The sequence below is a fragment of the Piliocolobus tephrosceles genome, chromosome 2, assembly GCF_002776525.5.
Source record: "Piliocolobus tephrosceles isolate RC106 chromosome 2, ASM277652v3, whole genome shotgun sequence".
Taxonomy (NCBI): Eukaryota; Metazoa; Chordata; class Mammalia; order Primates; family Cercopithecidae; genus Piliocolobus; species Piliocolobus tephrosceles.
Genome location: NC_045435.1, coordinates 131,094,515 through 131,121,782, shown reverse-complemented (window position 1 = coordinate 131,121,782; position 27,268 = coordinate 131,094,515). Strand labels below are relative to the sequence as shown.

General features: G+C 35.6%; 1 protein-coding gene across 1 annotated transcript in view; it reads right to left on the bottom strand.

The window, feature by feature from the left end:
* Positions 1-382: 382 nt before the first annotated feature.
* LOC111555776 (arylacetamide deacetylase-like 2) overlaps positions 383-27,268 on the bottom strand; it is a 29,875-nt gene continuing 2,989 nt past the window's right edge. The window contains exons 2-5 of the mRNA XM_023232113.2: positions 20,545-20,767; positions 17,597-17,666; positions 16,043-16,214; positions 383-4,693 (exon numbers count right to left, since the gene is read on the bottom strand). Coding sequence (XP_023087881.1) covers positions 4,091-4,693; positions 16,043-16,214; positions 17,597-17,666; positions 20,545-20,767 — 1,068 coding nt within the window. The 3' untranslated portion in view covers positions 383-4,090. The remainder of the gene's footprint in view (positions 4,694-16,042; positions 16,215-17,596; positions 17,667-20,544; positions 20,768-27,268) is intronic.

Genomic DNA, 27,268 nt, shown 5'->3' with positions numbered 1-27,268 from the left:
GCTAGGAGAAATTGTTCCAATAAGTTCTATCAGTGAGAGACTTTTTGAAAAGACTCTACAGAGCTACGTGAAAAAATTAAAAGTACTAGTTCACATAACCCAAATGGAACAATGTTCTGGATTAATCAGAACTAGATTTAAAAGGAGCTTCTGTCTCTCAAGGGCAAATGATTTTCTTCGTAGATGATGAGTGTACAAAATAGGCTCAAACATGACAAGAGAAGAGTGGTATGTTCTATCTTTGATAGGATCCATGAGGCTAGTTCTGAGCTCACGGCAGGCTCTAATATAACCTATGCTGTGTTCAGCTAGCAGCTCAGTTTTTGCTGGTATCCTGTTCCCCAGAGAGAAATGCACAGAAGGAAAATTGAAGGACTCTTCCTTTCAGAACATACCCAATGACACAAGGCCTTTTTTCTTTTTTACTTTTAAGAAATTAAAACATGTGATACTTGCTAGGAAAATTGATGGACTCTTCCTTTCAGAACACCACCAATGGCACAAGGCCTTTCTTTACTTTTAAGAAATTAGAGCATACAATACTTGCCATACACACACACACACACACACAAACACATATATATATATCTCACTACATGTATATAAACACACACACACACATATATATATACACACACACACACATATGTTGGAGTCCTAACCTCCAATACTTTACATGTGATTTTACTTGCAAACAGGGTCTTTACAAAGACTGTAAGGTTAAAATGAAGTTATTAGGGTGGGCCCTAATCTAATCTGACTGCTATCTGTATAAAAAGGGAAAATTGGGGAAGAACACATACAAAGGGAGAATATCATGTGAAGATTGGAGTTATGCTGCTACAGGCCAGGAGTCCTGAAACAAATCCATCCATGATTCCTTCAGAGGGATCATGGCCTGCTGACACCTTGATCTCCAACTTCTAGCCTTCTGAACTATGAGGCAATAAATTCCTTGTTTATTTAAGGCACTCAGTTTGTGACATTTTGTTACAGCAGTTCTAGCAAACAAACACAATGCTGGAATGGGTATTTCAGCAGAAAAACCTAGAGATTTCCTTTAGGATGTGACTGTTTGGAGGTATTTTGGAAATGTTACTCCTTTACATGTTAGATATGTGTGTCAGAAACCTACACCTATGTGTTTCCAGGAGACACAGGCAGATTATCAGTAAAAATAACAGATGACTTGTAGCAATTTGGATAGATGAAGTCAAGAATTTCTCCTGTATACTTTCCCTGGGTATTATGAAGGTAGGTTATGGAGCTGTATCATCAAGACTTGGGACTTGGACTAAGACACAAACTATAACATAAACATTTGCCTTGGTACCTAGAGAATATTGAATTTAACTCTCAGGTTCTGTATCACTATTTCTCTTAGAAAGGAAGATGAGATGTAAATACAAATCAATGTCTAGATAACATAGCTACAAAGAGACTGAAAACATTGGGATTTTTAGCTATCATGGCATGGGGTGTAATCAAGTCTTCGCCTACACTGTCAAGAAATAAATTAGATTTGTTAAAAGATACAACATTACAGCTAGGTAGTGTCTATACCACTGTAGGATGACTATAGTTAACAATAATATATTACATAATTTCAAACAGCTAAAAAAGGATATTGAACATTCCCAACACAAAGAAATTCTAAATGTTTAAGATGATGTGCCAATTACCGTGATATAATCACTATACATGATATGTATTGAAACACCACTATGTATCCCATGAATATGTACAATTATTGTCAATTTGAAAATAAAATAAAGTACATTATAACAGATGACTTTTGTTCAGTTGTTTCCAAACTTAATGGCTTGATCATAATGCTCACACCACCATACAAAAGGGAACAAACTCTGAAAGTAAGACCCAGTGAAATGAACCCTTTAGCATGCAAATAGTAACAGTGCCTGGATAAAGCCACAAAAGAAATTAGTGAGGTAAGGGACTGCAAAGGAAGCTAGTCTAGCTGTGGTTCCTTCCAGAAATATTCTGGGACCAAATTTACAAAATAAATAAAAAAGGATTGACTGGCCTACGTTAGCATACTTTTCTACCACGTACTTATGTAGCAAAAAAAGAAGGGCTTTCCTGCTCTGCAAGACACAAAATTTCTCAAAAATTAAAACAAACTTAGTTATTATCTAGCTGTGAGCATCCCTTCCTGTTTCAAGGCTTGAAAGTGCATACTAGTGACACTACACACTAGTGTAGTGCTTACAAAATCGAAAGGATTTTTAGTCAGGAATCATTGTGAAAAATGTTCAGACAATAGGACAATCAACAAAACTTGCTTCCTAGAGAGCTGCATTTTTAATGATTTGCTTACAAATCAGTACATGCTGTCAAAATGAAGAGATTTCTAGGACTTGTTTTCCTAATTAGAATGGGTAGTCAGTATGTTAAATGATGAAAAAGAGCTGGAACCAGATTCGGTATCGTGAAAAACAAATTACAAATTTTAAAATGTATCGAATTTAAAGCAGGTTAAATCAGAATTATGAAACGTACAATTTTCTTAGTGTTTATAGCAGAGCGTATAGTATCAAATCTCCATTTAGGTTTTATTTCTCAGAGGAAAAAATTAACAGATTCTTGTGACACTTATTTTCATTTGTCATAGTCAAGGATGCGTTTTTAGCTTTGGGGTACTGAAGTTGAGTGAAAGAAAAAGGGCTCTTTGAACATAATTAATTTCTCTCTACATTAAAATAATCTTACTTTGTTTGTGGACTGAATTGCCTTCTAAATAATGGAGAATTGAGAAAAATGTCTGGTCCCAACTGAGTAAGTTGCTTTTGGGTCAATTGAATAGTAGATTTTTCACACACACATGCACTTACTCAAACATATACACATTTCTTACTACATTTTTAACTTCTTAATTGGATTCAACTGACTATGCTTAATACTCAAAATTTATAACATCGTACCATGGATCATAGCAATAAATTATCAGTTTTGTTTATGATTCCAGTCAACAAAAGGACTATGAAGGGATTTATTCTTTAGGTAATTTCAGATGATATATTTGAAAGTTTTTGGGAGAAACTTTTCTAGTCCATACTCAAAAGCTCTTCATTATTGAATGCATATTTAGATCAGGTTCTTAAATTATATTGATCTGCTGCCTCCTTTAAAAAATAAAATTTGACTGAAATTGTTTTTAAAAATGGCCTCCTAAAAGATAACTACATCCTAATGTCTGAGGGTTACTTTATATAGAAAAGCCTGGGGAAATGTGCAAATGCAATTAAATTGGGGATCGTGAGATGCAGAGATTATCCTAGACAATTCAGGTAGACCCTCCTAAGTGTAAACACGTTTGTTTTTCTAAGAGAAGCCCATAGGGAGATTAGACATAGGCAGAGAAGAAGGCAAGGTGAAGATGCAGCAGAAAGAGATTGGAAGATGCTGGCCTTCAAGATTAAAGTGATCTAACAATAGTCAAATAATACTGGCAGCCACCTGAGGTTAAAAGAGGCAAAGAACACCTTCTAGAGAGTCTCCAAGAAAGGCGTGTCTCTTGCCTATGACTTGGTTTGGACCTAATTTCATAGTTTAGGACCCCAGAACTGTAAAAGAATAAATATCTGTTGTTTTAAGCAACTGAATTCGTAGTAATTTGTTACAATAGTCACAAGAAACTAATATAGGGTCCTTAGAATTTATTTAGTCCAGTGGTTTCCATACATTTTTAGCAGCAAGTTTGTTCCGTGCTTTTTTCTCTTCCCACTCACTACAACAATTTCTGTGCCTATCTGGAAACTATCTTTCCTAATTTGCCAATAACCACTCTTATTTCTCAACTTTAATAAGCACTGGTTCTTATTAGGACCAACATAATTATAATAAATTATAAATAAGGAGAAAATAGGCCAGATTACATACATTTTACATATTCAGGGTCTGCAAGTCAGAAAATTTAATAACTGTTCAAGGACACACATTAACTGCTATAAGTGATTCAAATATAGATTTAGACAACTCAAATGAAATTGTTCTTTGCCCCCAAACTACAAAATATCACAAATTACAATCCACCATGTAAGGGCTATACATATACATCATCATCATATATTTATAAATTCTTATCCAGCCAACTTACATACATATCTCTTATCCTAAGACCTAGACGTAAATAAAATGGTGAAGTCATGTATGATAAAGCTCCATGAATTCCATCCTCAATATGATCATGAACAACTTGGACTCCAACATTTCGAAGTCTTGTAACATACATAAGTCCATCGTCTCTTAAGACATCATGTTGACAAGTAAGAATATAGGTTAGTGGCAAATTCTGTAACTGAGAATCATTGGCCAACAAGGGTAATGCTCTGCTGTCTGTAAGTCCTGGCAGTGAATAACTAAGTCCTCCAAGAATTGGTTCAGTATATACATAGTCTTTACTATACTTCTCAGGAAGAAGAATACTCCAGTTAACAAACTTAAACAGATGTCTTGACTCCAGAGGCATGTGTTGGTTTCTTCTCATTGCCCGGGGAAGTGCTTCATCCTTGGTGAAATATAAGCTCACGAGTTTTATGGCTACATCCCTGGTCAAAACTATACCATGCTCATTTTCTCGGTGAGATGGCACATAAGAATCTGTTATCTGTAGACCAGGGTAAAGTAAGACTTGCATCTTGATTTTATGTTTTATTTCAGCATCATTCTGCACCTGAAAATATATGGTAATATTCTGTAATACAAAATTTTTCCAAAATACCAGGAGAATAAAATTTAATCTTAATTATCTAGTAATCATGAGATAAACAAATCTACATAAATTGATGTGATATATCATAATTATTTTTACAATATTTAAAATATATTTCCATGGCATGAAAAAAAATTCAAACCAATTTAAAATTGAAATTTTAAAAAATATTGATTTTGTGCGAGGAAAAAAGGAGAAAGAATAAGAGAAGAGAGGGAAAGAGACAGAGAATATACAAGGCGAGAGAGAGATGCAGGATTTTTTGGTCAAAAATCACAAATGAAAATGATCCAATTCTAAAGATATTTCTAGGGGAAATTGACAGTACATATAAGTTCGTAAAAATCCTTCTTAAATAAAGTAACCAGAGTGAGTTGAAGAAATAAATATAGCTATTAAATCGTATTATTTCATTATAGAATCTAAAAAAAATCTTAAAAATTTTTAGAATATGTTCTTTGGCAACAAGGTAGACATTACCAACATCATACCATAATTTTTAAGAAACATTATCCCAGTGCAAAAGCACATGGACCAAGGTGAAGAAAAAAAGCCAATCAACAGGTATTTTATGAGAATGATGCAATGTTAGAGAAACAAAGGGAGAAATTTTTTTAAAAAAATTGATGTGCATAAGTTTGATACGCAAGGAAAAAATGTGAAGTACTGGATAAGGAGTGCCTTTTCTTTTCCAAAGAGAAAGGCATTTGAGGCCTCACCTATGACCCTGCAGACTGCAAGAGGAATCATTGAATTAATCTCCCAGGAGCTATTGCCTTGGCTAGAGGCTGGCATCTGGACAAATGAAAATACCTGCTGCTGCTCCAAGTGAAAAGCTCAGGACCACAGGATGTACCTCTATATCAACCATTCACCACAGTGGTTGGCTGAACAGAAAGGAAAAACCAAATTGAAGTCCAAGAGGTACCTCAGAAAAGGAAATGGTATCCTACCATCTCCACAACGTACTTCCAAGATGCTAGAGGTTTAAGCTCCACAACGTACTTCCAAGATGCTAGAGGTTTAATGAGTATAGAATGAAAATGAGCCAAAATAAAGTTAACTTACAGAAACTTTCCTAGATGCCAAATCTCTCTGCAGTGCCCTTAGGTAGATAACTTATTAATCAAAGATTGCTATCAATAGCCCATCCTGAGTTATCCTACTCTCGATCTCACTAATCTAGGGAAAAAAACAAACAAACAAACAGAGAACACATAAACAGGGACAGGTCAAAAAGTGTCCATCAATACCCTTGCTTGACCCTACCTTTCCTTTCTGGAATACCATATGGAATAAATCACTTCAACAAATGTGTCAGTATTTCCCATTTCTGTGATCCCCATTATGTCATTTGTTACTTGCCATTCAAGGCATTTTTCCTCTCTAATATTCTTCAAAACCCATGCTAAAGTCAGTTTTCTTCAAGAAATTGGAAAAGCACGTGAGTCAGATTCTCTGAGGTTGGCAATTTTGCCATAGTCTTAACAACTATGTTGTTTATCTAGTGTGTTTCAGATATTTTCTACACATTTTATATATACTCACAAGCATATATGTGTGATTATGCATGTGAATACCTGATCAAAGGAAACTCTTCTTTTTAAATTCCCAAATCTCTATTACCTCTTTAAGACCAATCGTCACTTTTCCCTTATTATACAAAAATGTACATGATTAATCTTTCTACTTGGTTTTGAATTTCACAAACACTGACATGATACCTAAGTTGTCATTGTACCCCTTACTGGACCTAAGATAATAAAGTCATTAATATCATATGGGAAAATAATTAAAAAATGAATATTTTAATAATATGGAAACCATAATATTATAAATCATAATATCTGATTTATAATTCTTTTAACAGGACACTATATCTGGAGCCAGGAATAATAAGATCCGAGAAACAGTAACAGGTATGAGACAAGTAGGTCCCAAAAGTAACGCTGAATGATTGACCTATCTATAGCTTACTTCTTTGCTCCTAGACCTATATGGTCTCAAAGACAACGAGCTAAGCAAAGTTCAAAAGTGCACATAAACATTAATACCAAACCAAAACAAGCCTAGAATGGAGCATTCTATAAAATGGACATGAAGGAATGGATATATATTTCTGATTTTGTGGGTAACTAATATGTACTTGAGTGCAAAAAAATATGTGATATTCTTCTCAGGATGTTATTTCTTTGTAAAGAACAAGAATGAAAAAGTAAAAGATCAAAAAAGTTGAGAGAACATATCTAGCTCATGGCAATGTCCTTAGAGTTTAGACACTGGTAACTATTTCAAATTTCTATTTACAGTTTTATCATATTTCCAATATAATAAAGACCTTTGGACAGCTAAGTAACTTAAAGATTGTGGAAGAGTTTAAGTAAAGTCCATCCTTAATATTTTTCAACAATGAACATTATTTTCATGAAAACACAATGGATACTACATATTTGAACTTTCTTTTATAATTAAACACGATTAATCCTAAACTTATGATATTTACAGTAAAATTGTCTCATATAAATTATTTTCTCTGCCCCTCCTTCATTAAGTCACCAAGTTTGAATCTCTAATTGGTTCAAGTTATAGGTTGTGTTTTTCAAGTTATACGCCATGCCACTGGTATGATTGTCATCAAGAAAGTAATTTATTTATACCATGAAGACTGGTCTCCTAAGTCTATACTTCTGAGAGCAAAATTTGGGACCCAGTTCATGAAAATCTTCTATGCCATGCTAAAATGCTTGGAGTAAACATGTTGACCAGCACCATTTTCACTCCTACATCAGTGTTTTCCTTCACAAACAATCCTCCTGGACAGCATGAATTGAGAGTGGTGGCTGAAAGGAAGTTGGTAACAAAGTCAGAGAAGGGATGATCCATGACTTCATGTCCTGTGTCATTCTATGACTAAACTGCTTCAAAGCCCATTCAAAGCAGTAATCTGCCATGGACACCTGTGCTTGGCCTAAAGTCAACTCCAGACAGTCTGAGGCATTACTGAATCCTCTCCCATTTCCCAAGTGCCCTGTGACCATTCAAAGGACATGGCACTTTCCTAGAGAATGATAGTTTCTGCTGCCAGGGGAACATATTGCAGCCCTTGCACTTTGCCCCTCATCATCTACTACGCTTCTCAATCCAGTTACTGGTTCACAAGATACCCCACCATCTAGCTCCCTGGTGTGAGTGTGTGTTATTCAAATTCCTGCATGCCCACGCCAACTTATCCGTAGCCTATCATCCATGTAAGGATGGATTTACATAAAATAATAACTTGTTATTTGATGAGTTCCTACATTGCTATTGATAAGTATTGCTCACCAAACTTAACATATCTGTCATTTTCAACCCAGAGCATCCAACTTCATAGCAACTGTGACTGCTATCCCCACTAATTTTCCTTTCTATCAACTACCCCTAACGACCCCAAACCTGATTCCACTAATACACAACCAGCCAATGAGTATCTTGATAAACTATGAACCACCATGAAGAAATTCCAATATGGGAGGATTTTTTGGCCTCATCCAAGCACACATGTCCCAACCATGCTGGAAACTGCAAAACTCTCACATGGGTTAGGCAGAGTCAAAGATAATCAACCTGCTCTCCTCCTTGCAGGTTAATCCTGTCCTTTCCTGATATTTATTCTTCCCCTAAAATCCCACTTCCCACTTTGTGTCCTAAAAGTATGACAGTAAAACAGATTATATCACTCAGAAGTGCAGGACTCACGGTGATAGCACTTCCAGGTGCAAGTAACAGAAGACAGATGTTTCTGCTTCTGATGGATTTCAGGTGACCTGTATAACACTGAGATGATGGGATTACACAGAGGTAAATGAACAAAATAATAGAAACTAACATACATAATATTTATGTATGGGACATCATCCCATGTCCAAGAATGCTGCATGTCAATCATATTTTTCTAAAAATCATCACCATTAATTTTAATTTCTGATTAATATTTGCTATTAAACTGTTTTTAAAGAATTTTTTTATATTTTTAAAGAAGTGTCACATATGTAATATATATAGCCATAGAAACATTGGATGCCATAGAAATATTATTATAAATAAGATGATAAGGCTTTATTACCACCTTATGATAGAAGATACAAATTAGAAGCAAAAGTATATTTAGAAAGACCAAAGCTATAAACCTAAGTAGAGCTATCGTATATCATAGCTTCCTCTTTAAATTACCTACATTGAAATACTTATTTTTTTAGAATATCTAAGAGAGTAGGACTTACTAATTACTTCAAAATATCAAATCAATTCCCATTATTTTATGAAAGTAAAAAGAATATCTCTGATCCTAAATAAGAGCAATGCACACATTATTTTAAAATAAAATGTGACCATGAAATTGGGTTTAAGTGATATGATTAAAGTTTAGAAATACTTTTTCCTCTTAATTAAAGATTAAGGCACCATGTCCATAAAAGTTTTCTAAGCTATAATGATCATCCAGATCATTGTGATCAGCGAGCCACATTAGTGACTTTAGGACACATCATGTGATGTTGCCAGGAAATCTAGCAATAACAGGTATAAGATACTCATTTCTTCTTAATAAAGAATACAATTGAAAAATGACAGGATAATATATGTGTCCCAATCCATGAGAAAATCCTTTTATAATGTGAATTGAAACAAATGAGTCATTTTTAAAAATATATCTCTCAGTGGTGATTATTGATACCGAATTTTAAAAACTATAATCTATAACATATTATCGATCACAGGATCATGAGATATTGGAAGAAAATGAGCTCTATAATAATTTCAAAGTAAAAGTTGATGCTTATGACCCAAAATAAAAACAGTACAGGGAATAAAGTTTTTCAATGAAAATTTAATTCATGTAGAAAGTTTAGCAGTCCATGAAGAACAAATAATTTAAAGCATAATCATAAAAGTAAATAGGAAAGGATAAAGAAAATCACCTTTTTAAATGCTCATGAAGTACACTGAGTTCTTCTGCAGTCTGTTCATCTACATGCTGCACTATGTTCCCTCTGAACAGATAAATCAGAACATCTAAATAGACACTATGTTCCTATATAATTAATATAAGTAATAGAATGATGTTCTATTACAACACACTCATTAGACATAAAACTCATGTTCTATTAGAATTCACTCATTCCTTCCTTCTGAAGGGTATAATCTATTCAAGAAGGATCCACCCTCCTGCCCCAAATGCCTCTCACTAGGCTCAGTCTTTGAACACTGCCACATTGGGGATCAAATTTCAACATGAGCTTTGACTGGGAAAGACCAATAGAATAGATATTATGTATGTTTAAGAAATAGAAATAGAATAATTTAAGAAATATAATGATTTTTATTCACTTTTGTGCTGTCCTACAGATTTTACTGAGAAACACATCTCTGTTTGGTGCCTGTGTTTCTAAGTATTGTCCTGCTGAAAAGTTACAAGGTAGGGTATCACATTTTTATGAATCTGTATGGCTACATCCAATTGTTATTTCTTTTTTCTTTCTTTCTTTTCTTTGTTGTTTTTTAGAGGCAGGGTCTTGCTCTGTCACCCATGTTGGAGTGCAGTGGTGTGATCCTAGTTCACTGCAAACCTCGAACTCCTGGGCCCAAGCAATCCTCCTGCCTCAGCCTATTGAGTTGCTGGGACTACAGGAGTGTACCACTACCCCTGGCTATTTTTATTTTTTTGCCTAGACTGGTCTTAAACTCCTGGCCTCAAGTAATCCTCCCCACTGGGCTTCCCAAAGTGCTGGGACTACAGGGATGAGCCAATACACCAAGACCAATTGTTGTTTCAGTTTTGCTTGCTACACTTGCAAAGCCAAGCAAATGTTACAAATGTGCAAGAAGAAATTAGAGGTGTGGTAAGACGTTGCTTAATCACTATTGGGTAATTGTTGGACAGCTTTCAGAATCTCTACATTCCCCAAACCAGTTTCAGATGAAATTTTAGACCAGACTGCTATACAATTTTACATAGTAATTAGTATAATAATGTCTAAGCAGGGCATTCTCTAATTTTTACCCTCCATCACGCTCCTCATTTTACTCCAGCAAGATCTTTCAAATACATGACATTATTTCAAGTAAATAGCAAACAAGTTCATGCTGGAAGAGTCCTCAGGAATCAACATGTCTAATGGTTTGCAAACTTTCTTCTTGGCAATGAAGTCCTCTTTTATTTTTCTCCTAAGAAAATTTACTTAGAGCTCTAAACATGAAGGGCAACTAAAGTGGAACAGATTGGGTTGAAAGGAGGCCCAGGCATAGAACCAAAGGGAGGCTTTGTTATCACTGCCATTTTGGTTTCACAATAGGATTTTGTGTGTATGATGTCATAGATTAATATATACATATAGGCATATGTATATGTATATGTATGTATGTGCACATACACTTATATATGTATGTATAACATATATTTCAAGCGTATATGTATGTAAAATATGTATGTATATAAACTTCTTCTTGTGCTTTAATCCTGAATCTTATAATACTTAAGAGGAAATAAATTTTAAAAAATAAATAGACAGGCACCTAGAATAACGTTTCGGTTCAAGTTTTTATAACTAAAGTCTTATTTTAAAAAGTACAGAGCAGTGTTTCTCAAAAAGAAGTCTGAAGAAAACTAGTTTCATAATTTTTTTAAAATAGAAAGGTAAGAGAATGAAGAATAAAAATTACATGAACATCTCAACGGATGCATAAAATGACTTGACAAAATGCAATATCTTTTCATAATACAAACTCTCAACTAATTATGTATAGAGGAAAGTACCTCGACATAATAAAGGCCATATAGACAAGCTCACAGCTAACATCATACTCAGTGGTGAAAAGCTGAAAGCTTTTCCTCTGAGATCAGGAACAAGACAAAGATACCCATTCTCACCATATCTATTTAACAAAATACTAGAAGACCTAGTCAGAACTATTAAGTAAACAAAAAAACAAACAAACAAAAACAGAAATAAAAAGCATCCAAACGAGAAAGAAGTAAAAATGTCTGGGCCAGGTGTGGTGGCTCACGCCTGTGATTCCAGCACTTTGGGAGGCTGAGGCGGGAGGATCACGAGGTCAGGAGATCGAGACCATCCTGGCTAACACTGTGAAATGCCGTCTCTACTAAAAATACAAAAATTAGCCAGGCCTGATGGTGGATGCCTGTAGTCCCAGTTACTCGGGAGGCTGAGGCAGGAGAATGGCATGAACCCAGAAGGCAGAGCTTGCAGTGAGTGGAGATCATGCCACTGCACTCCAGCCTGGGCGACAGAGCGAGACTCTGTCTCAAAAAACAAAAAAAAGTATGTTTGCAGATTACATGATATCAGATACAGAAAACCCTAAGACTCTACCGAAAACCTGTTAGTACAAGTAAATAAATTCAGTAAAGTCGCAGGATACGAAATCAACATTCAAAAATCACTTGCATTTCTATATACTAACAACAAACTATCTTAAAAAGAAATTTTTAAAAATCCCATTTCAACAGCATCAAAAATAAGTACATAAATAAAACACTAGGAATAAATTTAACCAAGGAGGTAGAAAGATCTATACACAGTAAGCTATAAAATATTAAAGAAAGAAATTGAAGAAGACACAAGTAAATGAAAAGATTAACCATGTTTCTCGATCCAAATAATTAATACTGTTAAAATGTCTATACTACACAAAGCAATGTACAGATTCAATGCAATTCCAATCAAAATTTCAATGGTATTTTTTACAGAAATAGAAAATTCATATAGAACCACAAAAGACTGAATAGTCAATATAATCTTGAGTAAAAAGAACAAACCTGGAAGCATGACAATCCCTTATTTCAAAATAAACTGCAAAGCTACAATAATCAAAACAGTATGGTACTGGCATAAAAACAAACATATAGACCAATGGAACAGAATAAAGAGCTAAGAAATAAATTGTTGTCTTAGTTCAGTTAGTGCTGCTGCAACAGAATGCCTGAGACTGGGTAATTTATTAAAAAAAAAAAAAAACTGTCTCACAATTCTAGTGGTTGAAACTTTCAAGATTGGGTATCTGCATCTGATAATGGCCTCTGGCTGCTTTAATCCATGGCTGAAAGAGAATCAGGAATCTGTATGTACAAAGAAATCACATGGCAAGAAAGGAAGCAAGAGAGAGAAACCAAGGAAGCCAAATTCTTTTTAATAATCTGCTGTCTCACAAATTAATTAATTCCCTGGAGAGCAAGAATTCACTTATTCCTTCCCTCTGAAGGGTATTAATCTATTCATGAAGAATCCACCCTCCTGCCCCAAACACCTCTCACTGGGCTCAGTCTTTCAACACTGCCACATTGGGGATCAAATTTCAACATGAGCTTTGACTGGGAAAGACCAAGCTATAGTAATGGTCAATTGATCTTTGACAAAGGTGCCAAGAACACACAAGAGGAAAAGACAGTCTTTTCAATAAAAAATGTTGAGAATTCTATATATCCACATGCAGAAGAATGAAAGTGGACATTCATTTCATTTCATATACAAATATCATCTCAAAATGATGAATCAAAGGTTTAACACTTAATATAAAACTGTATAGCTACTGAAAGACAGTTTAGAGAAAAATGTCTTAATATTGGTCTAAGCAATAATTTGGGAGGTATGACTCCAAAAGTACAGGCAACAAAAGCAAAAATAGATACATGAGATTGCCTCAAGCTAAAAAGCTTCTGCACTAAAGAAGAAACAATCAGCAGAATGAAGAGACACTCTACAAAATAGGAGAAAACATTTCAAACTATGGGTTCAATAAGGGGTTAATATTCAAAATGTATAAAGAACTCAACTAAATGGCAAGAAAACAAATAATCCAATTTGAAAGTTGCAAATAGAACTGAGTAGACATTTCTCAAGAGAGAATGTACAAGTGGTCAACAGGTATACAAAAAAGTGTTTGACGTCATCAGTTATCCAGGAAATGCAAATTAAAACCCTAATGACATATCAGTTAATGCCTGTTAGAATGGCTACTATCAAAAAAGGGAAATAATAATATGCATTGATAAAGGTATAGAGAAAAGGGACCCCTTGTACATTGTTGTTGGAAATGTCCATTAGTGTATCCGTCATGGAAAACAGTACCAGATGATTCAGCAACACCACTTCTAGGTATATATCCAAAGGAAACAAAGTGAGTAACAAGAAGAGATATCTGTACTCGCATATTCATTGCAGCAGTATTCACAGTAGCCAAGATATGGAATCAAACTGTTTGTCAGTTGGATAAATGGATAAAGAAAATGTGGTGTGTGTGTGTATCTGCACATACACACACACAAACACACACAATGGGATATTATTAAGCCTTCAGAAAGAAGAAAATCCTATCATTGGTGACAACACTGATGAACCTGGAGGTCCTTACACTGAATGAAATAAGTCAGGTAAAGACAGACAAATACTGCATAATCTTGCTTATATGTACAACCTGAGAAAGTTAAACCCCTAGAAGTGGATAGTAGGTGGTGGTTATGAGGAGCTGGGGATATAGTTGCAAGGGGATGGAGATGGGGAAATCGGGGAGATGTTGATGAAAGATTACAAAGTTTCAGTTATGCAGGATGAATAAGTTCTGGAGATCTAATATTCAGTGCGGTGACTATAGTTAATAATACTGCGTACTCAAAATTTGCTAAGACAGATCTTAAACATGCTCACTATACAGAAAAAATAAATGGTAACTATGTTAGGTAATGAGTATGTTACTTAGCTTGTGTTAATTGTTTCAAAATGCATACATATATCAAAACATCATGTTGTACATCTTAAATACATATGATTTTTCGTTTTCAATTGTACCTCAATACAACCTTACAAAAGAGAAAAAAAAAAAAAAAAAAAAAAACAGAAAATAAGAGAGTTGGAATTCTTCCCAAATTATTTAATGAGGCTAGTGTAATTTTTCTCTCAAAACCTGACAAAGACATGAGGCAGAGTTTGCAGTGAGCCGAGATCGAGCCACTGCACTCCAAACTGGGTGACAGAGCAAAACTCCATCTCAGAAAAAAAAAAAAAACTGACAAAAAGTGTTAAAAAATGAAGATTAATCTCAAAAATACAAAACATTTAATGAACTAGAGCAAACAGAAAGCAGCAATGTATAAAAATTTTAATTCATCATGACCAAGTAAGGCTCATGCCTAGAATGTAAGCATAATTTAACATTCAACGTTTAAAAGTCAATTGGCATAATTTACCACACTAAAAGAATAAATAAGAAAAATTACACAATCATCTCAATAGTTGCATTAAAATCATTTGACTAATTCAACACCCATTTATGCAAAAACTCTCAGCAAACTAGGAGTAGAAATAACTTCCTCAAATCTGACAAAAGCTAACTAGTAACTTCAGGTAATACTATATTTATTGATGAAATACTGAAAAATTTCATCCGAAAATACAAAGCAAGACAGTTATATTAAATATTTTACTAGAGGCCCCAGACAGTGCACTAATAAAAGAAAAATTAAAAGGAGTAAGTACTGGGAAGCAAGAACTAAAACTGTCTCTAGTCATTGAAAATATAATTGTATAGAAAATCCTAGGAAACTAAAACAAAAGCAAAAACAAAAACGAAACAAAGAACACTAGAGTTATAAGTGAGTTTATTGAGGATATGATGGGAAAAAGGCAATATCAAAATTGATTGTATTTCTACATATCATAGAAATAAGTTCCAAATTCCTAATTCCAATATGTTCCAAATAAATATTCAGAAAACACTATTTTTAATAAAATGTTAAAAAAAAAATTGGTAAAATTTGGGAGAAGATTTCCATGATTTCTACACTGAAAATAGCAAAATGTTGCTGAGAAACTGAAGGGGATCTAATAAAAGTATGAGACATGCCATGTACATTAATTGGAAAACTCAATATTATTGAGATGTCAATCTTCCCCAAAGTTATAGACTAAACGCAATCCTAATAAAAAATCAGTTAGTCTTTTTTAAAAAAAATTGGAAAGATAATCTAATATTTTAATGAGAAAGATATGGAATACTAGAAACATTTTTTTTTAAAGAAGAAAAAAGTTGAAGTCAGTGTAGTATTGGCAGTAGGATAGACATGTATATCAATGGAACAAAAGAATCCGGAAATAGTTACACTAAAGTTAAATAAACGTTTACTCAAGTGCCACTGTAATTCAGTGGGAAAGAGTGGTCTTTTCAACAAATGGTGCTGGAAGAATTGAATTATCTATAGAAAAAAAAAAAAATGAGCCTCAACTTCTACCTCATATCATAAAAACAAATATAATGTACCTGTTGAGTGACCGCTGTTGCTAAATTGCCCCCAGAACTGTCTCCTGAAATGCAGATTCGGGTGGGATCCACTCCATATTTTGTAAGAATTTTTTCCAGAAGAAAAAATTTGACCGCAGCAAGGCCATCTTCAAACTGAGCAGGAAAGTGGTGTTGAGGAGCTAGCCTATAACTTTAAAGAAAGAATAATAAAGCATTTACATTGTATCTGTTCATTTAATTCTCAAATACCAAATAGATGCAATTTAACGCCAGCCTTTCTTGTTCAGTGTTCTAAAAATCAAGCCTAAGTTTTCTACTAACTCTTGATTAAAATGAAAATTATTTTAATAAAGTATAAGGTCTTCAATCTTGTACCTAAAGTCCATGGATGGCATTATTTGTGAGGAGTCAGGGGAGTTTTATGAACTTCCTAAGAATTGTAAGCAAAATTTTTAGTCCAAGTGTGTTTTAGAATGGAGATGGTCTATGGCTTCCATCATATTCTCAATATAACTCATAATCCAAACATTTTTTTAAAACCCTTATTTAAAAAGCACAATGGATTGCAAATCTGAGAGCATATTGTAGGCAGTGTCCTATTTTATCAAGGTCATTTAGGTAAAAGTTTTACAAGCTGACTGTGCATATACTTCATCATGGATGATATCCAGTAGTTATTACTAGATAAAAATTTTAAATATGCCAGAGAGCGTGCTTATTTCTGGTAAATTCATTTGTATGGCAAATTATCACACAATTCTTTTCATGGGCACAAATAGATTATTTCCCCAGTATATGTGGACTGGTAAAACAGGAAAATACTTCTAGCAGCCTATTCGTAGAGCTTTTCCTTTTTGATCTTCAGAATGCTAAAACGTGTATGTTTCTATAGCCAATATGAAATGTTGGTAATAGGGTTCTTAGAATTTTATTATAAGCTATCTAGAAAACTCTAAGTAATCTGTAGCTTAGACATAGATGTGTACCAAAAAGATGTTGGTATCTTTATTTAAAATGCAGTGGATTTATACTTTTTAGACAAAGAATAACACAAAATGTAGGGATTTGATAGAATGTACAAGCCAAGAACAAACTTATATTATTATATCAAAACAGATATAAAGTAGTATTTAGATTACTTCAAAAGCTATGAAATTAAAGTTTTCTTGCCTGCTCAAATACAATCCAATATCCCAAATGTATAACAGTTAATATACTTCCTTCTGTCCAGCTATGTTACTTGGGACACTACTAGAACCTTATAGGACCTGAGTCTTACATGTCTAGCGCAAGTGTTTCCAAAACTGCTTACCCTGGGGTATAATTCAGATATTCTCACAATCACAGAAAAATAATGGGACACTGAAACTCTTTGAGGAGCAGTCTATGATGCAAAAGGTGACAAGTAAAATATATTAATTTAAAAAATTATATTTGAAGCACAGCTGACTTGATGTGGGAATCAAACCTCTACATGGTAAAGGCGAAACTCATAGTAGCCACACACACACACACACACACACACACACACACACACACACACACACAAAACAAAACAAAACATTCTCTTACTCCACGCCTACTACGACAGCATCAAGTGTGTTTGCAGTCCATCTATTCAGGAAGTCAAAAGCCCTCTGTTCTGAAATGAATAAATAAACATCAAAGTATTTCCTGTAATTAGAAAGCAGTAGAAACAGTTACAGATATGAATGTGAAAATAACTGTGGTTTGTGAATATCACACAGGAGCTTTTATTTCCACCCCCTATTTCCAAGCAGATGGACCTGAATCCACATGGCACACTCTCCCCTTCCTAGTCTTTTCAGCTACTCTTTCCAGGGAGAAAAGGATGGCTTCACCGACTATTTTTGGGAGGATAAACTAGAATAGGTTCAGCCTACTGTAATTTCATCTTGACATCTGCTGTCTGTACACAATGACCCTTCCCAGGACCCTTTGTATCCTGGTGCATTTTACTTCATCTGAACTAATCGTAATGTTTTGACTTGCATTTATGTGAACTCTGTGTGTAAGTTTTTAATTAGTTCAGAAGTCAGAGGAAAAAGAAAGTAATAGTATGTTTTAAATCTCTAAACATGGTTCTTCAAAACCTCTGTCTTCTTTGAAGATGACACATAATAAAATAGTCCAATAACACTGGAATTAAGACAGAGTCTAAGGAATAATAACCAGATATGAGAGAGCCTCTGGCAGGTCAGTGTGAAGACTTGATATACATATGAGTTTTGACATGCTTGACGTACAAGCCATTGACTTTCCCCAGACATATAACACACACACACACACACACACACACACACACACACACACACACCTTTCCCCAGGTCCCCACATATCCTATTTACCGGGGCCCTGGCCAATCACCTTGGCAAATTCTGTGACATCTGCTGCTGCTTTATTTACCACAAGATCCTAGAAATCCAGAGAATTCTAGAGTTGTGATCAAATTCCAGACTTTTCTGGACCTTATCTTGCACATTAACAAAACTGCAAAGTAAAAACTAACCACTGGGTATATATATAACCTGGAAAACAGGAAAGTAAGTCACCTAGTCTTTTAAATAAACAAAAATAACGTTTTATTAAAGATTAAGTTAATTTTCAAGAAAAAGCCATGCATAGATAAAGACCAAAATGTACAAGACCTAAGAACTCTCTGAACTTCACCGTGTTAACAAAAGACCATATTTTCTATTTTTTTAAAAAAATCTGCAGATTAGGGAGACATAGCTTTCCATGTAAAACAAAAGTGTGCTCCAGAGACCAAAAAGAGGGTCTGTGGCTTAAATATGGAGAATCAGCTGGTACCCCTCAATCAGAATCAGATCTATATATGTAAATAAAAGATTCAAACTTATTCAAATAGTTCAAAAGAGCTGATTCCTGATTGGGTGGTTTCCAAGCCCCAAACTGAAAGTCTGTTAGATACCCCTTTCAAGCAACTGGTGGCAGGAATTTTCTAGTCAAGGTGTTTCATCTTGGGAACATCTTAGCTCAGGGGCACAAACAGAATGTTTGGATCTGCCTTCTCTGGGAACAAAGGGATGTGTGTCCACCCTTTTCTCACTCATTATGGACACTGAGTTCTTAGTATCATAATTTGGTATCTTTATCAGCCACGGGGAGTCCGTTTCACCCAGAGAACTTGGGGTCTTATTTCCAGTTTCATTACATAACCAATATTTTCCTGTATTTCTTAGTTTTCAAAGCAACTTTGATATGTTTTAGAGAAGAAAAAAGAGGAAGCCTAGGGGAAAAGAAAGAAAATTAAAATTAGCAAATACTAGAAAATAGTTATAATGTCTTTTTTCTTGGTGAAAAAATAGAAAGTATCTAAGTCTTTTCCAGTTTATTCACATATGTTTGGGAGATCTGAAAACAAATAATGTGTAAATATAAAACCAAAATATTGAAAAAAGACATCTAGAATTTAGCTAAGCAGAATGTTGGAATGTCATATCCTGAATAACAATTCTCACAGTTTTAGAAATTATTGATCACAGTCATTGCCTATGTCAGTAAAAAGAGATATAAACCTAATAATCAGGAATACTTCTTATTATTTTTCAAAGTGATATTTTCCCATCAGTGGCCATTTCTTTTATGCTTACTCAAGTCCTAGGTAATGTGTATATGAACACTTGGATATTTCATAGACCTCAAAAAACTTCAGTGAAATGAATACATTTCTTTGGAGAGAAATGAGGCAAACTTGGTATTTATCTTATCGAGAAAGCAGGTTATTCTGACCTTTTTAATGCATGATATAAATTAAATTATAGATGAAATTTAATTTGTTGAAAACATAAAGCAGGTAAAAAAATTCATAAAAGAAAAGAGTTAGAACATTCTGGATAATATTCCCTGTGGAGATCATCAGATGTCTCTCTCATTCACTCTGTGTGTACTTTCTTCTTCAGAAAAACATTTATTGGATAATCACTGTATGAAAAATGCCTAAAAAGACAAGTAGGGAACCTAGACTTTATGGGAAGAGTTTACTATCACATAGTACTATTTCGTGTTTTCTTTTTAGAGTCAATACTAACGACTGCATTCTAAGTCTTACTACTATTTATATTATGTTATCAATAACTGCAAACTTGATCTTGTAGCAACCAATAGCAAATGCTTTTGACTTGTTAATTAAAACATCTGCATCCCCTCAATATTTCTGCTTCAATTCAGATCCCAAGAAAAAAAGTTTTAGTAATTGACTTTATATCCTATTTTCATTTGCTATATATTCATTCAATATAAAAACTAAGGATAATAAAAAACAAAACAAAAACTGAATTTAAAATCCCCATAATATTATTTTCCAAACATATGTCTATGTCTCTTTATTAGATATCTAACATTTATATCTATACTTATCCATATCCAGACAAGTATATATATATATACACCCATATAAGTGTGTATATTTATATAAAAGAGTTCTTATATCAAAAACGTAGAGCTAGCTACACTTTTTCCTTACACAGTGAACTTACTGGAACTTCCAAAACAAAAACCACCACCATGAAAATATATTACAGCTCTCCTTCGGGTTTCTGACTTTCTTCTTGGCAAGTACAATCGTACTGGAATATCAACAAATGTTGTATCAGTCACTGTGATGTATTCATCTGAAACTGGTTGGGTATAATCCAGCCTGAATATCATGGATATAAACTCTTCATATCTCATAATACCCATATTTTCAAAACACATAGCCTGTAAGAACAAAACAAACAAAATTAAATATTTAGATATGTAAATAACACCACATGTACATGAAAAGAAAGTTTAAAAGGAAGAAAAAATAAGAAAAGTAAACAAAAAGAAATAGACTATTTATAAATATTATTTCCAAATAATACTGTAAAGATCTTATTGCATAATCTTCTTGCCCTTGAAAATCTCAAATATCTGGCAAGCTGGCCGAATAGGAATAGCCGCGGTCTGCAGCTCCCAGTGAGAGCAATGCAGAAGGCAGGTGATTTCTGCATTTCCAACTGAGGCATCCAGTTCATCTCACTGGGATTGGTTAGGCAGTGGGTGTAGCCCACAGAGGGCGAGCAGAAGCAGGGTGGGGCACTGCTTCATCCAGGAAGTGCAAGGAGCCAAGGGACCTCCTTCCCCCAGCCAAGGGAAGCCATTGAAGGACTGTGCTACCCAGCTGAGATACTATGCTTTTCCATGGTTTTTACAAACTGCAGATCAGGAGATTCTCTCGTGTGCCTACAACACCAAGGTCCTGGGTTTCAAGCACAAAACTGGGTGGCAGTTTGGGCAGACATGGAGCTTGCTGCAGGAGTTTCTTTTGTACCCCAGTGGTGCTTGGAGCTCCAGTGAGACAGAACCGTTCACTCCCCTGGAAAGGGGGCTGAAGCCAGAGAGCCAAGAGGTCTTGATCAGAGGTTTCCACTCCTGTGGAGTCCAGCAAGCTAAGATCCACTGGCTTGAAATCCTCACTGCCAGCACAGTAGTCTGAAGTTAACCTGGGATGATCTAACTTGGTGGGGGGAGAAGGGTCTACCATTACTGAAGCTTGAGTAGGTGGTTTTCCCCTGGCAGTGCTAAGGAGACTGGGAGGTTTGGACTGGATGGAATTCAGCACCACGTAGCAAAGTGTCCGTGGCCAGACTGCCTCTCTAGGTTCCTCCTCACTTGGCAGGGCATATCTGAAAGAAAGGCAGCAACCCTGGTCAGAGGCTTACAGATAAAACTCCTGAGACAGAGAAGCTGGGGGAAGGGGATGCTGTGGGCGCAGCTTCAGCAGACTTAAACTTTCCTGCCTGCTGACTCTGAAGAGAGCAGCTGATCCTGAGAAGGAGGAGTCTCCCAGCACAGTGCTTGAGTTCTGCTAAGGGACAGATTGTCTCCTCAAATGCGTCTTTGACCCCTTGCCTCCCAACAGGGAGACATCTCCCAGCAAGGGTCAACAGACACCTCATACAGGAGAGCTCTGGCTGGCATCAGGATGGTGATCCTCTGGGACGAAGCTTCCAGAGGAAGCAGCAAGCAGCAATCTTTGCTGTTCTGCAGCCTCCACTGTTGATACCCAGGCAAACAGAGTCTGGAGTGGACCTCCAGCAAACTGCAACAGACCTGCAGAAGAGGAGCCTAACTGTTAGAAGAAAAACTGACAAACAAAAAGCAACAACATCAACATCAACAAAAAGGACCCCATCCAGAGGTCATCAGCCTCAAAGGTCAAAGGTAGATAAATCCATGAAAATGAGGAAAAACCAGCCCAGAAACGCTGAAAATTCCAAAGACCAGAATGACTCTTTTCCAAATGATCGTAACTCCTCTCCAGCAAGGGCACAAACATGGATGGAGAATGAGATCGATGAATTGATAGAAGTAGGATTCAGAAGGTGGGTAATAACAAGCTCCTCTGAGCTAAAGGAGCATGTTCTACCCCAATGCAAGGAACTAAGAACCTTGATAAAAGGTTATGGGAACTGCTAACTAGAATAACCAGTTTAAAGAAGAACATAAATGACCAGATGGAGCTGAAAAACACAGCACAAGAACTTCGTGAGGCATATACAAGTATCAATAGCTGAATCAATCAAGTGGAAGAAAGGAGATCAGAGACTGAAGATCAACTTAATGAAATAAAGTGTGGAGACAAGATTAGGGGAACAAAAAGAATGAAAAGGAACAAACAAAGCCTCCAAGAAATCTGGAACAATGTGAAAAGACCAAACCTACGTTAGATAAGTGCACCTGAAAGTGACAAGGAGAATGGAATCAAGTTGGAAAACACACCTCAGGATATTATCCAGGAGAACTTCCCCAGTATAGCAAGATAGGCCAATATTCAATTTCAGGAAATACAGAGAATACCATTAAGATATTCCTTGAGAAGAGCAACTCCACGACACATAATCATCAGATTCTCCAAGATTAAAACAGAGGAAAAATGTTAAGAGCAGCCAGAGAGAAAGGTCAGGTTATCTACAAAGGAAGGCCCATCAGACTAACAGTGGATCTCTCTGCAGAAACTCTACAAGCCAGAAGAGAGTGGGGACAAATATTCAACATTCTTAAAGAAAAGAATTTTCAACCCAGAATTTCATATCCAGCCAAACTAAGCTTCATAAGCAAAGAAGAAACAAAATATTTTTCAGACATGCAAATGCTGAGGGATTTTGTTGCCACCAGGCCTAACTTGCAAAAGGAAATATGGAGGAAATATGGAAAGGAAAGAAATATGAAAAGAAAATAAATATGGAAAAGAAAAACTGGTACCAGCCACTGAAAAAGCACACCAAAATATAAAGACCAATGACACTCTGAAGAAACTGCATTGACTAATGTGCAAAATAACCAGCTAGCATCAGGATGGCAGGATCAAATTCACACATAACAATTTTACCTTAAATGTAAATGAGTTAATGCCCCTATTAAAAGACACAGGCTAGCAAGTTGGATAAGGAGTCAAGACTCATTAGTGTGCTGTATTCAGGAGACCCATCTCACATTGAAAGACACACATAGGCTGAAAATAAAGGGAAGAAGGGAGATTTACCAAGCAAATGGAAAGAGAGAAAAAAGCAAGTGTTGCAAACCTAGTCTCTGATAAAACAGACTTTATACCAACAAAGATCAAAGAAAACAAAGAAGGACATTACATAATGGTAAAGGTACCAAGGCAACAAGAAGAGCTAACTATCCTAAATATATATGCATCCAATATAGGAGCACCAGGTTTCATGAAACAAGTTATTAGAGACCTTCAAAGAGACTTAGACTCCCACACATTACTAATGGGAGACCTTAACATCCCACTGTCAATATTAGACAGATCAACGAGACAACAAATTAACAAGGATACTCAGGACTTGCACTCAGTTCTGGACGAAGTGGACCTAATCTACAGAACTCTCCATCCCAAATCAACAGAACATACATTATTCTCGGCAGCACATAGCACTTTTTCTAACATCGGCCACATAATTGGAAGTAAAACACTCCTCAGCAAATACAAAAGGATGAAAATAATAAAAAACAGTCTCTTGGACCACAGCACAATCAAATTAGAACTGAGGATTAAGAAACTCACTCAAAATCGCAGAACTACATGGAAGTTGAACAACCTGCTCCTGAATGACTACTGGGTAAATAACTAAATAAAGGCAGAAATAACAAAGTTCTTTGAAACCAGTGAGAATAAAGAGACAATGTACCAGAACCTCTGGGACGCAACTAAAGCAGCGTTAAGAGGGAAATTTATACCACTAAATGGCCACATCAGAAAGCTATTGGCCTGAAATCGACACCCGAACATCGCAATTAAAAGAACTTGAGAAGCAAGAGCAAACAAATCCAATTTTTGAAAAGATTAACAAACTAGATAGACCACTGGCTAGACTAATAAAGAAGAAAGGGGAGAATAATCAAATTGACACAATAAAAAATGATAAAGGGGATATCACCACTGATCCCACAGAAATACAAACAGGCATCAGAGAATACTATAAACACCTCTATGCAAATAAACTAGAAAATCTAGAAGAAATGGATAAATTCCTGGACACATACACCCTCCCAAGACTAAACCAGGATGACGTCAAATCCCTGAATAGATCAATAACAAGTTCTGAAATCGAGGCAGTAATTAATAGCCCACCTACAAAAAAAAAGCCCAGGACCAGACATATTGACAGCCAAATTCTACCAGAGGTACAAAGAAGAGCTGGTATCATACCTTCTGAAATTATTCCAAGCAATAGAAAAACACGACTCCTCCCTAACTAATTTTATGAGGCTGGCTTCATTCTGATACAAAAAACTGGCAGAGACACACACAAAAAAATTTCAGGCCAATATCCCTGATGAACATAAATGCAAAATACACCATAAAATATGGGCAAACCAAATCCAGCAGCACACCAAAAAGCTTATCCACCACAATCAAGTAGGCTTCATCCCTAAGATGCAAGGCTGGTTCAACCTATGCAAATCAATAAACATAATGCATCACATAAACAGAACCAATGACAAAAAACTCAACAGATGTAGAAAAGACCTTCTATAAAATTCAACATCCTTTCATGCTAAAAACTTTCAACAAACTAGGTATTGATGGAACATAACTCAAAACAATAAGAGCTATTTATAACAAACCCATAGCCAATATCACACTGAATGGGCAAAAGCTGGAACCATTCTCTTTGAAAACTGGCAAAAGACAAGGATATGCTTTCTCACCACTCCTATTCAACACAATATTGGAAGCTCTGGCCAGGGCAATAAAGAAATAAAGCGTATGCAAATAGTAAGAGAGGAAGTCAAATTGTCTGTTTGCAGAAGACATGGTTGTATATTTAGAAAATCTCATCGTCTCAGCCCAAAAACTCCTTAAGCTGATAAACAACTTCAGCAAACCTCAGGATACAAATCAATGTTCAAAAATCACGAGCATTCCCATACACCAGTAATAGACAAGCAGAGAGCCAAATCATGAGTCAACTTCCATTCATAATTGCTACAAAGAGAATAAAATACCTAGGAATACAACTTACACGAAATGTGAACAACCTCTTCAAGGAGAACTACAAACCTCTGCTCAAGGAAATAAGAAAGGTCACAAACAAATGGGAAAAAAAATTCCATGCTTGTAGATAGGAAGAATCAATATCATGGAAATGGCCATACTGCCCAAAGTAACTTATAGATTCAATGCTATTCCATTAAGCTACCATCGACTTTCTTTGCAGAATTAGAAAAAACTACTTTAAATTTCATGTGGAACCAAAAAAGAACCTGTATAGCCAAGACAACTCTAAGCAAAAAGAACAAAGCTGGAGGCATCACACTACCTGACTTCAAACTATACTACAAGACTACAGTAACCAAAACAGCATGGTACTGGTACCAAAACAGAGATATAGACCAATGGAACAGAACAGAGTCCTCAGAAATAATACCACACATCTGCAGCCATCTGATCTTGGACAAACCTGACAAAAACAAGCAATGGGGAAAGGACTCTCTATTTAAAAAATGGTGCTGGGAAAACTGGCTAGCCATATGTAGAAAGCTTATACTGGACCCTTTCCTTACATCTTATACAAAAATTAACTCAAGATGGATTAAAGACTTTAATGTAAGACCTAAAACCGTAAAAACCCTAGAAGAAAACTTAGGCAATACCATTCAGGACATAGGCATGGGCAAAGTCTTCATAACTAAATCACAAAAAGCAGCTGCAACAAAAGCCAAAATCGACAAATGGGATCTAATCAAACTAAGGAGCTTCTGCACAGAAGAAGAAACTATCATCAGAGTGAACAGGCACCCTACAGAACGGGAGAACATTTTTGCAATCTACCCATCTGACAAAGGTCTAAAAGCCAGAATCTATGAGGAACTTAAACAAATTTGCAAGAATAAAACAAACCATCAAAAAGTGGGCAAAGGATATTAACAAACACTTCTCAAAAGAACAAATTTATGCAGCCAACAAACATACAAAAAAGAGCTCATCATCACTGGTCATTAGAGAAATACAAATCAAAACCACAATGAGATACCATCTCACACCAGTTAGAACAGCGATCATAAAAAAGTCAGGAAAAAACAGATGCTGGCGTGGATGCAGAGAAATAGGAACACTTTTACACTGTTGGTGGGAGTATAAATTAGTTCAACCATTGTGAAATACAGTGTGGCGATTCCTCAGTGATTTTTGATCAGAAATATCATTTGACCCAGCAATCCCATTACTGGGAATATACCCAAAGGATTATGAATATTTCTACTATAAAGACACATGCACACTTATGTTTATTGCAGCACTATTTACAATAACAAAGACTTGGAACCAACCCAAATGTCCATTAATGATAGAATAGATAAAGAAAATGTGGCACATATACGCCATGAAATACTATGCAGCCATAAAGAGGAATGAGTTCGTGTCCATTGTAGGGATATGGATGGAGCTGGAAGCCATCATTCTCAGCAAACTAACACAAGAACAGAAAACCAAACATTACATGTTCTCACTCATAAGTGGGAATTGAACAATGAGAACACATGGGTACAGGGAAGGGAACATCATGCACCAGGGCCTGTAGGGAGGTGGGGGGAAAGGGAAGTGAGAGCATTAGGACGAATACCTAAGGTATGCTTAAAACCTAGATGACAAGTTGATAGGTGCAGCAAACCACGATGGCACGTGTATACCTATGTAACAAACCTGCACGTTCTGCACAT